Source organism: Pinus tabuliformis, chromosome 6, assembly GCF_031772625.1.
Source record: "Pinus tabuliformis cultivar Carrire ecotype Pingquan chromosome 6, CPIR1, whole genome shotgun sequence".
Taxonomy (NCBI): domain Eukaryota; kingdom Viridiplantae; phylum Streptophyta; class Pinopsida; order Pinales; family Pinaceae; genus Pinus; species Pinus tabuliformis.
The window spans coordinates 1,294,190,901-1,294,205,875 of NC_142292.1; the positions used below are offsets into that span (position 1 = coordinate 1,294,190,901).

The following is a 14,975-nucleotide window of genomic DNA, read 5'->3' on the forward strand; positions in this document are numbered from 1 at the left end:
GAAAACTAATGATAACAAGGTTTGTGAAAGTGGCAATGTGGAGTTTGTAAGGTGACTATTTGACATAATTCCTAAGTGAAATGTGGTCTTTTGGAATGCTTCTAAGGTATGTGGTTTCTTGGATTGTGATTATTATGTGGGTCAAAGGGGAGAGAAGGATATTGTTACCTTAAAATATGTTATGTTGGTTTCTGGAGGATCAATAACAAAAATGATGGATAGAAAACCAAATGTTACATGTCATGCCATTTTCTATTCATATTTATAATAATTACATGCCATGTCATTTTTCATTCATATTTATAATACTATTTAGAATAATATATTGTAAACATAAACAAATCAAGGTGTTCATAAAAGGTAGGGTTAATCTAGTTTAGTTTTATTTTCATTGAATAGGAAAAGAGGAAGAAAAAGCCAAATAATGTGATACATTATATTTCCCATTTATAATTATGAAAATATTTCTTATTTATCATTTATAATTATGAAAATATTTCTTAGATATAAAATCATACCTTTTTTTTTCCAAGGGAAAAAAGTCGTAATTTCTATTGATATAAAGAAATTACATTTTGTAGATGATATGCATATAGAGTTGCCTGTCAAAGTAATAAACCAAAACTTAACCAGATAGATAAAGATTGTCTCCACAGTGAAGTCTGTTATCTGCTAAACTGTGAAATTACATTTTGTAGATGCTAAGGCATATGCATATGGAGGCAGAGTTGCCTGTCAAAGTAATAAACCAAAACTTAACCAGATAGATAAAGATTGTCTCCACGCAGGGAGTCTGTTATATGCTAAACTGTATCTTTACCTGTTCTCTAATCTAGAGAGAACAAGATCAAAATCATACCTTTTTCATATATATATAATTTCGTTTTATGTGGTTTTTTGATTTATTTATTATATTAAATGTAAATATTACTTTGGAGTGCTTCCTTTATTGCTTTTCAAATATGTTGAAGAATTTTAATCTCCTACATTTTAAAGGTTTCATAAACCATATAGATATATGTCTTAATAACGTTCATCTTCATAATCATCAATAAATTAGAAAAATAAATAAATAACAAATATAATTAATTAAAATTATATATCTATATATATATATATATAATATTTAATCATAAAAAATATAATTAAAAAAAAATTAACTAGTTTTAACTTTTCTTTTAAAATATATTAATAATTAATAAAAAAATATTTCACTAAAATACAAATTAATTAATTCAATAAATTATTAAAAAAATATAATTCTAACCGTAAAATACTAATAAATATATTTCAAAATCATCAGAAAATATTATATTAATCAATAGCATGCTAATTTCCTTTTCCAACTAACCGCACCATTTACCATATAGCATACAATCTTCATATTATATATTCACTTTTCACCAACAAGGCCAGCACAAAGCTGAGCTCTTTCATTTTTAAGCATTGCAATCTCCGATCGAATACTTTCGACTCCCTCTCCATTGCCTTCTGCGATTGTTTGCTCCAATGTCATAATAATTCTTTCTATGCTTTTGATCTGTAAAGAAAAAGGAAAATGCAAAATGCTTAAGTTCTTATTACACTGATTATTGCCTCCATTTAACATAGCAGGTTACAAAATAATAACTAAAATTTAATTATATTATAAATTATTTATATATAATTTTAGTCCGTTTTTATTATAGTTTATGAAAATATTTAGAAAATTGAGAAAGTAATTATAAATCATAAAGACATTTGAGAGTAGGAGTTAAACTTATAAAGGCATTTGAGAGTAGGGGTTAAAATTATGATATTGGAATAGAAGTGATAATTTACATTCACATATTATGTGTCTAAACTTTTTTTTATGTTTTCTTTAAGGATTTCAACATTTTTCTCAAGGAATTGATCATTAACCAAGTTATAAGCTTATATACTTTACCCAACACCTTGAGATAGCTATAGTATACTTATATAGGGGTTACACTTATGACATTGAGATGTGATTATCCACATGCACATTCAACATTCTCCCTAAGGAATTGATCATTAGCCAAGTTATAAGCTTATATGCTTTACCTAACACCTTGAGATAGCTATACTATACTTATATAGGGGTTACACTTATGACATTGAGATGTGATTATCCACATGCACATATTATAGACCCAAGACTACCTGCATGTTCTTTTATCAAAATGCCCTCATGAAAGGACTAGCTTTACCCAACACCTTGAAGTAGCACTTAGAGATAGTGCGTCAAACTTTGCATTGAGAGGTGATTATCCACTTGCACTTGAGGTGGGTTAAACATATGTGTTGGGTAGCGAAAGCCCCACGGAACGAGTATGAGGTGCGAAGCCTAGAATTTTGGGTAATATTAGGGTAAAAGACTCCGCGGAAAGAGTGGAGCGCGAGCTATAGTAGGTTGAGTCAAAGGGTAGTCTGCTTGAAAATAATGAAAAGAAATAGTAATAGAGTCGGCCTGCGGTGGGATTGCAGGCCAAGGAAAAGTATAAATAGAGCGAGGCTCTATGAGGGAAAGGCAAAAAACTTTTGGTTTTTGGCCCGAATATGTAATGGGTGAATAGTCTGAGAGCAATTGTAAGTCCGAGTCAAGGGAGTAGGGTAGAAGGTAGAGGCTCTGCAGCTGTGTGCGCAGAGGCCTGGAAAGTCCGCAGCTGTGTGCGCAGACCCCTATAGCTGAGTGCGCAGGGTGGATCTGGATGTATTGTTGAAGATTGATAATAAAGATAAGTTTCTTCTGAATTCTATGTTGATTGCAACTTTACTCTTTTATGATAAATGAACTATTATGATTTCTGCATTTGCTACGGTTGAATACATGTGAAATAGGTTAAAGACCGTTTTAACTAGATCAAATCAGTAATAAGTGATTCAATTTATAAGAAGCGCGATAAGGGTATTCTGATCTGCACGGATCCGGCTTAGCGCAAGGCTACAGACGCGAGCCCCAACCCACATCCAAGACATCTCCAGGGTGCGGAAACTTGGCTCTAGCACCATCCCCTGCTACCTCGAGTGAGACCTCAGTCCGCGCTTCGCAGGCTGTTGCCGAAAGGGCTGGTAGCTATGGGATTTGCTTGGCTAAATAATTCTTCCGAACCTGGGTCAAGCCCATATAAGCCAACAAATGGTTTCGTTGCCGGAACTGGGATCTGCCTAAGGGGTGTCTAATGTGGGAACACTGGAATCCTACAAAAAAGAGCTCGAAGATTGGTAGGTCAAAAGCTTCACGAGTTCACGGTTCAGGAAAACAGGAACTCGCGGATATCAGAGGAATAATGGTTGGATCGTTATATCCTCACGGACATACATGAGATCTTCTTTGTAACATTCCTGATAGAATTATATGAGTGGATCACAAAGTTAGCTGATAGCATGGGAAGGTGCAAATTAGACCAGCCGATAGTGTGGACCCTAGAACTAGTGCGTAGACTAGAAGCCACTGAAGACAAACTTGTGCGCGCGGTTGATCATTGGGTAGATCAAATCATTGGAGGATTTATCACTAAATTCTACTTCAAATACTTCAAACGAACCTCCCTACAAAAACCATCGAAAGCACTCTCACTACCACTGTAAGCTACAACGAAGCGGAAAAACAATTTCTCCAAGGATCGCGGGGTCGGTACATCAAGTCATTAAACACTTGGATTAAGATGCTGTTGTGCAAAAAACATATTATGCGCATACATTAATGTCTGGGGTAACACAGAGTGGAAGAGGTTACCGAGGAACGGGAGGAGCAAGGAACAGTCCTCTGATTTCTATCTTGCAGGAAAGTGAGGAAGATCTCGCTAGGTTCTCGCCCAGAAGTGCAGTCTGGTTGATTACAGAATGCCTTCTGCTGATACCACCTCCATCTACGCCATCACCCCCATCACCCACGTCGCGTCCGCCCACACCACCTCAACCCTCACCACCTCTTCCACCACCTCCTAGAACAGGGATGGAGAAAGCAGACATGTTACCGACCTTTCAAAGTATAGGGAATGAAGATCCAAGCCGGTTCTAGTTTGTGATAAACTCCGTATGGGACGCGCAAGGTATAATAGATGAAAACATCAAAAAGGCTACACTGGTCAGTGCACTCTAGGACTGGCTGACATGGTACATAAAACACTCAACCGACCATCCGAATGAAGGACTAGTAGCTATACAGGATGCGCTTAATAAGGAGTTTGGCCAACCAAAGTTTGAGAACCAATCGATCATTGGGTTCAAAGAAATAGCAATGCTGCCTGGTGAAACCCCGTGGGATCTGGACCAAAGATTAAAGAGTACTATTCACAAAGCTAATATGACATTGATCGACGAACAACATTGCACATGGTTTGTGGCATTGTTAACACCCCATCTAAGGATGGCTCTGTCACAACAGAAGATCTCAACCCAGGCTGAGGCACTAGAGATAGCTATGAGGTTATACGCGACCCCGATTTCGGACCCAGGGTTGGGAGTTCAACAACTCCACACGCAACTTTAGAACTTAAGTTTGGAAGTACAAAGCTTGAAGCAAGGAAGAATGCCTCGATCAAGGGTACAGCCGGAGGCACGGTGTATTAAATGTAAAAGCCATGCACACGACAAAGACCATTGCCTGGTCTTCGCAAACTATCTGGTGGGAGGAGGCTCGATGCCATTAAAAGTGGAAGTCCAGACAGGACAAAATGCCACGCTTGCGCTCTGGTGTGCGATTTTCTAGGTGGGAGGGAAACATGCAACAGATAACTGCCATCTATTATAGAAGTATACCTAGACCTCACAACAGTTATATTGCAATTTTTGTCGATCAGTAGGACACGATGAGTGAACGTGTCGAAGTTATGACTTAATGATGGAACGGACCCCAGCCTACAGGGTACAGGCTGAAACACGAGGAGGATTTCAAGGACGAGGTCAGGGAAGAGGATGGGGACCCGACTGAGGTCGCAGACAGATAACTTGTTATAATTGTGGTGAACAAGGACACTATGCTCACGAGTGCACTAACCCAACTAGGATCTCATGTCCTTATTGCGAACAGTTCGATCACGAATTGGTAGATTGTCCAACCTTGCTTGCCCAATTAAACAAGAAAGGGGTGCTTCAACCTCCGCCAACCCAGAATGTCCAGATGATGTGTGCGGAACCCCACAAAGAGGACACTAGTATAAATATGGTGCGAAGGAATGACGCAATGGAAGGAGGGAACACAGGAGGGGAGCGAGGTGACCCGCCTATGGGGAATCGTACTATTGAACTAAAGCAAGGAAGGGCGGGGCCAAACGAAGATTAGCTGAGCTTCGCAAAAGCTGCTACCTCAGGTGAGAAGGACCAAATGGAAGCCAAAATGGACCCCTACATGATCACCTCCTTTCTTGACGCATGCATGAAATTGCTGCGGAATCAGAAGGCTGTCCAAGGGCTACAGGAATTGATTACCAAGAGCACCAAATTCAGCAAACCCTAGGTGGTTCAAAGGATAGGGCGACATGCTCTACGCACTGGATGAGAAATGAGAATGATGGCACAAATAAGAGATTATGAGATGGATCAAGTCATCCTGGATTTAGGCTCGAATGCAAATATACTACCTAAGAAAACTTGGGAGTGTATAGGCAAGCCCGTACTGCAATGGTCCCCAATTCAACTACGAATGGCTAACCAGCAAAAAATCTTACCAATGGGCCAATTGCAAGGGGTGACGGTGGATATCGATGGTGTAATGACCCAGACCAACTTCGAAGTCATAGAGCTTATCGATGATAGAAATCCTTACCCTGCTTTGCTCGGGATTGATTGGGCCATCGACATGAAAGGAATCATCAACTTGAAAAGGCGCACGATGAATTTCGAAAAGAAGTCACTTCGCGTAGTAGTTCCGCTGGACCCAGTAGAAGGGGAGCACTACACAGAACCCGTTCGCGACGAGGAAAATAATGATGAACTGGATTGCATTTATCAGATAATGGCGCAAAACCCCAGTTAGATGCATTACAATGACAATAGAAGAACCTCATGGGAACATGAGAGTATCTGCACTATCGATTTTGAGGAGCATACGAAGCACTGACAGAATCGATTGCAGGGAGTTACAACACTCAACTGTAATAGGGTGACTCGATCGGCACAATGTGAAGAAAGACACCACTCGAAAGAGCAGGATTCAACCACTGAAGACTAGCTCACATGTGTAGTATAGGAGCCACCCAATGCATCGGCAGACAGAGCGTGCGCACTGATAGAAGGATCGAGGAAGCTCAAATACACAAGAAAGTTTCGACTCCAAATTGGAAGATATGCGCGGTGGTTAAGTTGGCACAAAATGATAGCACGAAGAATACGAGTGTATGGCAGACGATTGACACCTCAAACAGACCAGAGTGGACCACAGGATCATCAGGCTAGAGGGAACCTCCCCCCTACAGCCCAATCAACCACTATAGGCATAGCTTCTCCCACCAGAGATGGCGTCCACGACAAGGTTCAACAATTGTGGGCTACCATTCGACGTGCAAAATGACGACTTGATGAGTTGGAACAAACTGAGGCCCGAATCCGTGACCACAGTATGAAGTTGGACAAAGCCATCGAGAAACTTCAATTAGAAGTGGCCACCCTAGATGACGAAAAGGAATGGCCCAAGGAAACCAACATGGCTGGCTTTCCTACCTTGATACGGCTGCACCAAAAGCCATAGGGGTGCGCACACCATAATTTCGTGATAGAAGCAGGAGGACATCTAGGGTGCTCGCGACCCGGGTCAGTGAGGAACTGGGGGACCCATGGGAAGGGTTCGCCCTTCTGACTATCCGTCGAGGGTTCAGTCCTAGCACCCCAAGCAGTTGGAAGAGGGTGCGCGACTATAAAATAGGCTGCTGTACAATGGTGTGATATGACCATCGGTCCCCTGCATAAACCACACCTGCGACCTTGAGGATTCACGGCTGCAAAGAAAGATGGAAAGTGGCCATTGAAGATACTGGTCATGATATGATGGTGCAATGACCAAGTCACATTTGTGAGCTACCACAAAAACAAGACGCTGGTTTCCGAGTTCAATCAATATATAAACAAAGTAAAGGTCACACCACCACATCGTACTTTCTGGCAAGAGAATTAATCCGTATTGCCTACATCATGAGCACCAAGGAAGTTGAAAACAGTTCGTGGTTTCAGGCAGTGCGGCGGCATTACAAAGATGTCATCTTGAAAGCTCAAAGGCCTACCACTGATAGTCCACAATCAGAGCCACTGCAGGAAGCAGAGCACTCTAAATCCCCACGGATGCCGAAGACCAAGAAGAAACCTCCACTCCCAGAATCAGTTCGACAGTCGCCACGACACCTGTAGGTTGGCAAGTCCATAATGAAGGAAAAAGGTAAAACTGTTATCATCGATAGCAAGGAAGAAATAGAAGTGTCTCCCACGAGGGTCGAAGAGGACATCACCGAGGAAGACCCTGTACAATCGATGTGACGATCAAATTATATGCCTCCAAGCAAGGGGACAAACAAGGTACTCACAAACCTGGACAAATTCAGCAGTATAATCACTACCCCCTCTCTCCTGAAATACTTCCCAGTAGAAAACGCAGTGGTTGGCCGTGTCGAGACGATGAAATTTGACGATTACGACCTTGTAGATCGAACAAAATTCCCCCATCTAGCGATGGATGCCTTCATGGACCACATGATAGAAGGCATGGTGACCACTCTATAGCCAAGGAGTGGCTGCGAAAGGTGGACGAAGCTGGATTACTTTGTCTCCTCGCAATTCCGCACTTTCTCCGACCCCCTATTACTATGTTAGTCATCAAGCAGTTGCTCTGTTTAGTGCATGAAGACACACTATGGGTCGATAAACCTGTTTGTATCACAACATAACTTGTTCACCGGGTCTCACATCTACCCTGCGCCAAACAGAACCCTTGGGAAATTACGGCCAAAAGTAATGATGTAGGAATGATAGAACGACTAAAGAAGACATATAAGCTCACCAAGGGAACGCGAGGGTACGTCATTGACAGTATCTTCGACGACGCAGTCCAGGTGGCCACTTAGTTGCTGGTAAGAAAAGTAATGAGGAAATGTCGGAGCTCTGAGGTCTCCACCGTAGTTATCGCACTGGCTGAAGAATGTGCCACTGGTGTACGATTCAATTGGTCATAGTTTCTTTGTGAAGAATTTCTAGCCAATTGTCGCGAAGTCCAGGAAGAAGGCAAGCCATTCTATTATGCGTGGCTGCTACTGTCCCTCATGTTGGTCGCTATTGAGTTGCCTGAAGACAGCCAGTTTCCTGTTTTAACCCCAGAATGGTCGGAAATCGCGCAGTATGCATCCCTTTGGGCGACCAAGGACGCAAGAAGAATTCAGGGGATTAAGATATTTTGGGTATTGATGGACGCGAATGTGCGTCAGTGGATCAATGCGTTACCACGCTTAACAAATGAAGTTTATGAGAGTATGAAGCACATTGCGGAATTCAAAGCAGATATGCATCACGTCTACATCCGAGTGCGGAAGGACCCAGCCCAGACATGGACCCCTCTCCAGTTCATTGTCACTAATGACGTTGTTCACAATATTGTCGAGGCTTGGCCCACAGCTTGGCGAGGACCTGCGGCAGTGGAACGCGACGAGGCCACTATTTAGAAACAAAAAGAGGTAGCCAAGTGCGCCGCACAACAAAAGAGGAATGAACAGTATGCTGCAGGGTTTAAGGTAGCGTGAGAGGTAAGACTTGCAGCAACGGACAAACCAGTACCAAGTGTGCAGACACCAGCAAAGGACAAAGGCACTCAGAAGGAAACTGCTCAGTCGACCGCAACGGGTACCCCACTAAAGCGCTCAGCCACACCAGAGTGACCGAAGGCACGAAAGAAAGCAAAAGCATCTAAGACCAATAGTGAAGTTACCACCCTAATGGAGGGCAATCTAAATGACATCGAAAACATCATTCACAAAGCTACTCGAGAGGCAGTCGATGAGGCTATGTCGAAACAACACATTGTGTTGGGGGAGCTTGTTGGTACCATCCTATGACCTCCTTTTTCCTCCTAAAACATATCATTTGCCTACTTATTTTCATCATATATCTCTTAGATTCCTTGAAAATTGATTAGTTAATAGTCCTATAGTTATTAAAATGCATTGAAATTGATTTAGGAGTTTTATGTTAAAGAATTAGAAGTTTTTGGTAAAATGGTTACAGGAAGTTCCAACATCTTGTAATTAGCTCATTGTTTGACATGTGGCACAACAACTAGGCTAGAGCGAAAGGCAGGGATGAAAAGTAGAATGTCCAAGCATGGACGAATACCTATCCTACAGCAAAATCGACCCTCCTACATGCACGGTCAACACAGGTCAAAGTATGGCATACTGGCGACAAAGGCAGCAACAACAGAGCATTCTAAATTGACTTAGTTTTTGTTCCTTTTTGAAATCAGTTTAGGATGGAAACATTTTAAAAAATCTCGACGTAGTAAAAGCGGCAACAACCATATCATGAATGTACATTCGTTTTCGAAATGTAAGGGTTGTAAAAAGACATATGTAAATACAGTCCGGTGTAATCAATGTATGGTTAATCGTTGTATCATTTTGAAACAGAGTTTTGAACTTAATATCAAGAACCCAGTTACAATCACGACCCTTGTCTTGTTGCGTTGATTTGATAACCGGTTGAACACAGTCCAGTATACCTCTGGAACACGGACGGGCCCTGCGTTAAACTGGTATACTGACATTTTCGTTTTATTCGCAACTTAGGGTATTACATGACATGCGCAGTAGTTAAGATTGGTTTCCGATTTCAATAGTTAAGATTGGTTGTTGATTTCAATCGAATGCATATGGTTTGTGTTTGTGATAATGCTTGAACAGCCCATCACTGAGATCGTGAATCGTGTCCTGTAAGGGATTCGATCCCTGTGTTGTCTTTTAAAGCAATGTCATGAACTTTGTTTTCATTTCAAAATCTGTTTATGATCTCTGTATATTTTTATCTTGTATGAATATTAGTGAATGCTGGGTATTTGCTAAACAAGGGTTTTATGTATAATGTCTCTGTAAGGAGATTGAAATCTTGGTTTGCAGTGATACACAGTGTTTAATTTGGTAAATGAATTTAATGACAATGTTGTAATAAGGTATATTAGCAGAGTGACCTAAGTGTTTGGATGATAGGTAACATACCCCAATCTTCCGTAAAGAAGTTCTGTGACCTACATCATAACCACTTAGCTAATAATCCTTTATGTCTATATACTTTAGACGCATGCCTCTAAGCTTACGCATCCTGGTCGATAATAAATATGGTCTAGTCTAGTACCCTAGATAGAACACTACAGAGCTCTAGACACAGTTATGCGAATTGGGATCAAGAATTGCGTAGGTAGGCCCTAGCGTTTCTATAGAATCCTCTGGTATGATAGCTACAGAACCACTGCTTAGAGCCCAGGTTGCTCAGTCTACTTCGATCCTGGCAGGCGCGTTGGTCACAGACCAACCGGAAGAATGAGCAATACTAGAATGCCTTACTGGATTGGGACTGAACGTGGCTACACTCCCACGCAATAGTTTGCAACAACTCCATGATAGCACCACAATCGAACTTCACGCAAGGGCCGGCCGCGTTGACCAGATACTCCAAGAGCAGAAAATTAATATTGAACAGCTATGGCTCCAACGCGATGAAGTAGTCACACAAAAAAAGTAGATGGAAAAGGTAGTAGTGGAAGCTTGTTTAAGTGCTGAGGCGTTAGATATTACAGGGGACTTGCCTGTTGACAAACAGATTCGTATGTTGGCTACGGAGTTCCGAAGGACAAAATAGGAGGCCACATGGCTGCAGCTCGAACTCATTGCGCAGATCGTTGAGTTGAAAATGCAGGTCCCACCACCAACTCTCCCAGAGGTCATAGTACAGCGCAAGAAAATTATTGATATGGGGCGCGCGATGCTTGCATGGTCACTCGAAGAATGTACCGAGTTGCTAACTTAGTCGATTGATATGCTCACTGTCCTTCAGGAAGATCCCACACTCCGCAGGTTGGAAGTAGAGGCCCGAGAACTTCAGCACGCCTATGATCAGCTCCAGGGAACCGCGCAGACCATTTCTATCCCGCAATGGTTGGCTAAGATGAGGGAGGTGTAGGACATTAAAATCCAAGCCGAAGCCACGAGAAAAAAGGAAGACGTGGTGAAATCTCATATCCAGCCATGGTTGGACGAGGCATTTGCAATTTCAACCACCATATAGCATAAGGTAGCACACATGAAGGCCGAATGTGCTAGGATGGAGACAGCCGAGACAGGGGCAGAAATAGTGACACCACAGGAGGAACAGATGCAGTGCATTACAGAAGAATTTACTGCTAGTACCAACGACGCACTAAAGTTTTTGACCGACCTCCGCGCAAAGATAGAAGCACCAACTCAGTGACTTGGTACGAGTCACAATGATTGTGTTGGGGGACTGTTGGGTAGAGAAAGCCATTCGGAACGAGTATGGGGTGCGAAGCCCGGGATTTTGGGTAATATTAGGGTAAAAGACTCCATGGAAAGCGTGGAGTGCGAGCTATAGTAGGTTGAATCAAAGGGTAGTCTGCCTGAAAATAATGAAAAGAAATAGTAATAGAGTCGGCTCGCGGTGGGATCGCAGGCCAAGGAAAAGTATAAATAGAGCGAGGCTCTATGAGGGAAATGAAGAAAACTTTTGGTTTTTGGCCTGAATATGTAATGGGTGAATAGTCTGAGAGCAGTTGTAAGTCCGAGTTGAGGGAGTAGGGTAGAAGGTAGAGGCTCTGTAGCTGTGTGCGTAGAGGCTTGGAAAGTCTGCAATTGTGTGTGTGGACCCCTGCAGCTGAGTGCGCAGGGTGGATCTGGATGTATTGTTGAAGATTGATAATAAAGATAAGTTTCTTCTGAATTCTGTGTTGATTGCGACTTTACTCTTTTATGATAAATGAACTATTATGATTTCTGCATTTGCTACGGTTGAATACATGTGAACTGGGTTAATATTGATGCACGAAGTAACAAAAAGTAATAAATGTTTTCTTAAATACTGTTTTAACTAGATCAAACCAATAATAGGTGATTCACTTTGTAATAAGCGCGATAAGGGTATTCCGAACTGCGTGGATCTGGCGTAGCATGAGGCTGCAGAACAGCGTGTGAGCCCCAAACCACATCCAAGACATCCCCAGGGTGTAGAAACCTGGTTCCAACACCCTCCCCTGTTACCTCGGGTGAGACCTCAGTCCGCACTTTGCGGGCTGTTGCCGAGAGGGTGGGTAGCTATGGGATTTGTTTAGCTAAATAATTCTTCCGAACCTGGGTTAAGCCCATATAAGCCAACAATATGGCACATGGTGATTATCCACATGCACATATTTTGGACCCAAACACATTCCCCCCACCCATGTTATCTTTAAAGCTTGCCAAGCTTTCTTGTTGACTAGGAATACACTTTACTTAACACCTTGAAGTAGTATAGTGGCACATGGAGGCAAGGATTAAACACATGGCACCCTTCTAATCGTTCATACACTTAACCCAACACATTGAGATAGCTGCAAGTAAATTCGGAGGTTGGGATTAAACTTTGACCCTATGGGGTGATTAACCACATAACACTAAGTGGTGATTACCTACACGCACATGTTGTAAATCCAATCCCACCATATGTTATCCTTAAGGTTTGACAAATTTTCCTTTTGATTAGGATATAATTAACCCAACACCTTGAGGTAGTAATAGTAGCACTTGGAGGTATGGGTTAAACTTATAGTACCTTTTTGATCATGCATATGCTTCACCCAACTCCTTGGGATAGATTTTACCCAAAATCTTGACATATTGGTAGGTGCATTTATAGTTAGGGGTTGAAATTTGGTACCATATGGTGATTACCCACATGCATTTTGAGTCAAGGGTTAAACTTATGGTGCTTGATGGTGATTACCTCACATGAACATATTATAAACCCAAGCCCATATCCCCATGTTATCTTTAAGGCTGGCCAAACTTTCCTTTGGATTAGTACACTTTACCCAACACTTTAAGTGCATTACCCAACACCTTATGGTGTTTGATGGTGATTACCTCACACTCATGTATTATAGACCCAAGCCAGTCCCCATAATTTATCTTTAAGGCTTGCCAAACCTTCATTTGGATTTAGCATGCACTTTACCCAACACCTTAGGTGCTTTACCCAACACCTTGAGGTAGCCATAGGTGCACTTGGAGGTAGGGGTTAAACTTATGAAACCTCTCTAATCATCCATACATTTTACCCAACACATTAAAATATACATAGGTGTACTTGGATATAGGAGTTAAACTTATGACACCCCTTTGATCATCCATACACTTTACCCAAGACCTTAATATAGCAATAAGTGCACTTGAAGATGAAAGGTTACACTTACGATATTGGGATGAACTCACCCACATGTACATATTATGAATCCAAGGCCACATCCATGTTGTCTTTAAACTTTACTTTTTATGGAGATACATTGAAGTAGATATTATACTTATAACATGAAAATTTGATTACCCATGTGTATTCATATTGTCTTTAAAGCTTGCAAAAATTTTCCTATATTTATAAACTTGTAATAAAATGCAAAATTAAATAAATATACTTACATGTCCCTAAAGAACAAGTGTAATCAAAGATAAATAGGTCATATTTATGAGAACATCACTATGGAGATATGTATATCTATGTTGGACTTATTATCTTAATCTTATGTATATATGTATATTTCACAAAGAACAAGCCATCAAATCCGACACAAAAGGCTTAATGTTTATCGGCACAGTCTAACTATTTGATGTTTTTGCCTTTTTTTGTTGAAATTGGGCTATGGATTTTTTCACGAGATTGTGAATTTTTATTTTTTAAAATGTTTTTTGAATGCATAAGGATTCAACACCTTGAAAAACCTTTGAAACAATCATATTATACAAATTATACAAATTACAGAATTCAAAATCACAGTTCCAAAAGTTTGTATCAAATAAACATCTATTAGTTAAACTACACATGGTTGTCCTACTATCTTTGTTTTTAATTTTAACCCTCTTAAGATTCATTTAGAAATGGTGAAGGCAAACCTTTCTATGAGGCCATCGACGCATGCCATTGCGCCTACAAATCTTTTTTAGGACGGTGGGACATATAGCCAATTCCTTGGCTGCCACATTGATAGGAAGATGGAAATATGCTGCTAAATCTGATATTTTCAACTTTCCTGTTCTTTCCCTCTGCAAATAAATAAAGCATAACACAAACATGCATAATTGATGAGACCAAATTTGAATTGAAAACCATTTTTATTGATACAATACACCAAAAAAAATGGAGATGAAGGCATTATGATGTTATATTACCTGTGCAGCCACATTGCTCTTATGAGGTTTTGTAGGGGGAGCATTAGGAATCATGCCTCTCTGATCAACACCATAAGGAGCATAAAAACTCCTGTCCATATAATATTGGCCAGGTTGTCCTGGGATAAAGGCATTGTTAGGAGCGTGCAATCCTGAAAAAGGGTTCACTGCAAATTGTTTAGCTTGAAGGAAAAATTAGACATGTATTCATTAATACTAGTGTATCGGATGACGATGATAAATTAAAATAAATTCATTAGTAAATTTAGGGTAATCTTTACTATTGTCCACTATCATATTTGCTTTCTCTTACTCTCTTTCACACACATATATCATTTAACATAAATTCATTAGTAAATTTAGGGCAATCTTTACTATTGTCCACTATCATATTCTCTTTCTCTTACTCTCTTTCACACACAATTTTCATTTTTTTCACCATTATATGTTATGTTTCATGTTTCATCTTCATTCTTTTTCACCATTATATGCTATATTTTAAACTTAAATTTATATATATTTTAATGCTTACAACAATAAAACAAAAATAAGTTAGTATTCTTTTATTGTATA

At 40.6% G+C, this 14,975-nt stretch overlaps 1 protein-coding gene across 1 annotated transcript; it reads right to left on the reverse strand.

The window, feature by feature from the left end:
• Positions 1 to 1,393: 1,393 nt before the first annotated feature.
• Positions 1,394 to 14,501, reverse strand: LOC149263350 (protein RKD4-like). Its single transcript, XM_089387748.1, has 3 exons — positions 14,403 to 14,501; positions 14,127 to 14,276; positions 1,394 to 1,540 (listed from the first exon to the last, which is right to left on the reverse strand). Exons 1-3 carry the CDS (start codon positions 14,499 to 14,501, stop codon positions 1,394 to 1,396), a joined length of 396 nt encoding a protein of 131 aa, XP_089243874.1.
• Between the last annotated feature and the right edge of the window lie 474 nt (positions 14,502 to 14,975).

What these genes read in the sequence shown, in the direction of transcription:
- LOC149263350 (XM_089387748.1), bottom strand. Translation starts at nt 14,501, where the DNA reads ATGGACAGGAGTTTTTATGCTCCTTATGGTGTTGATCAGAGAGGCATG. An exon ending in AGAGCAATGTGGCTGCACAG is followed by an intron (nt 14,277 to 14,402) that starts GTAATATAACAT and finishes ATTTATTTGCAG; the next exon opens with AGGGAAAGAACAGGAAAGTT. An exon ending in GTCGATGGCCTCATAGAAAG is followed by an intron (nt 1,541 to 14,126) that starts GTTTGCCTTCAC and finishes TTTTCTTTACAG; the next exon opens with ATCAAAAGCATAGAAAGAAT.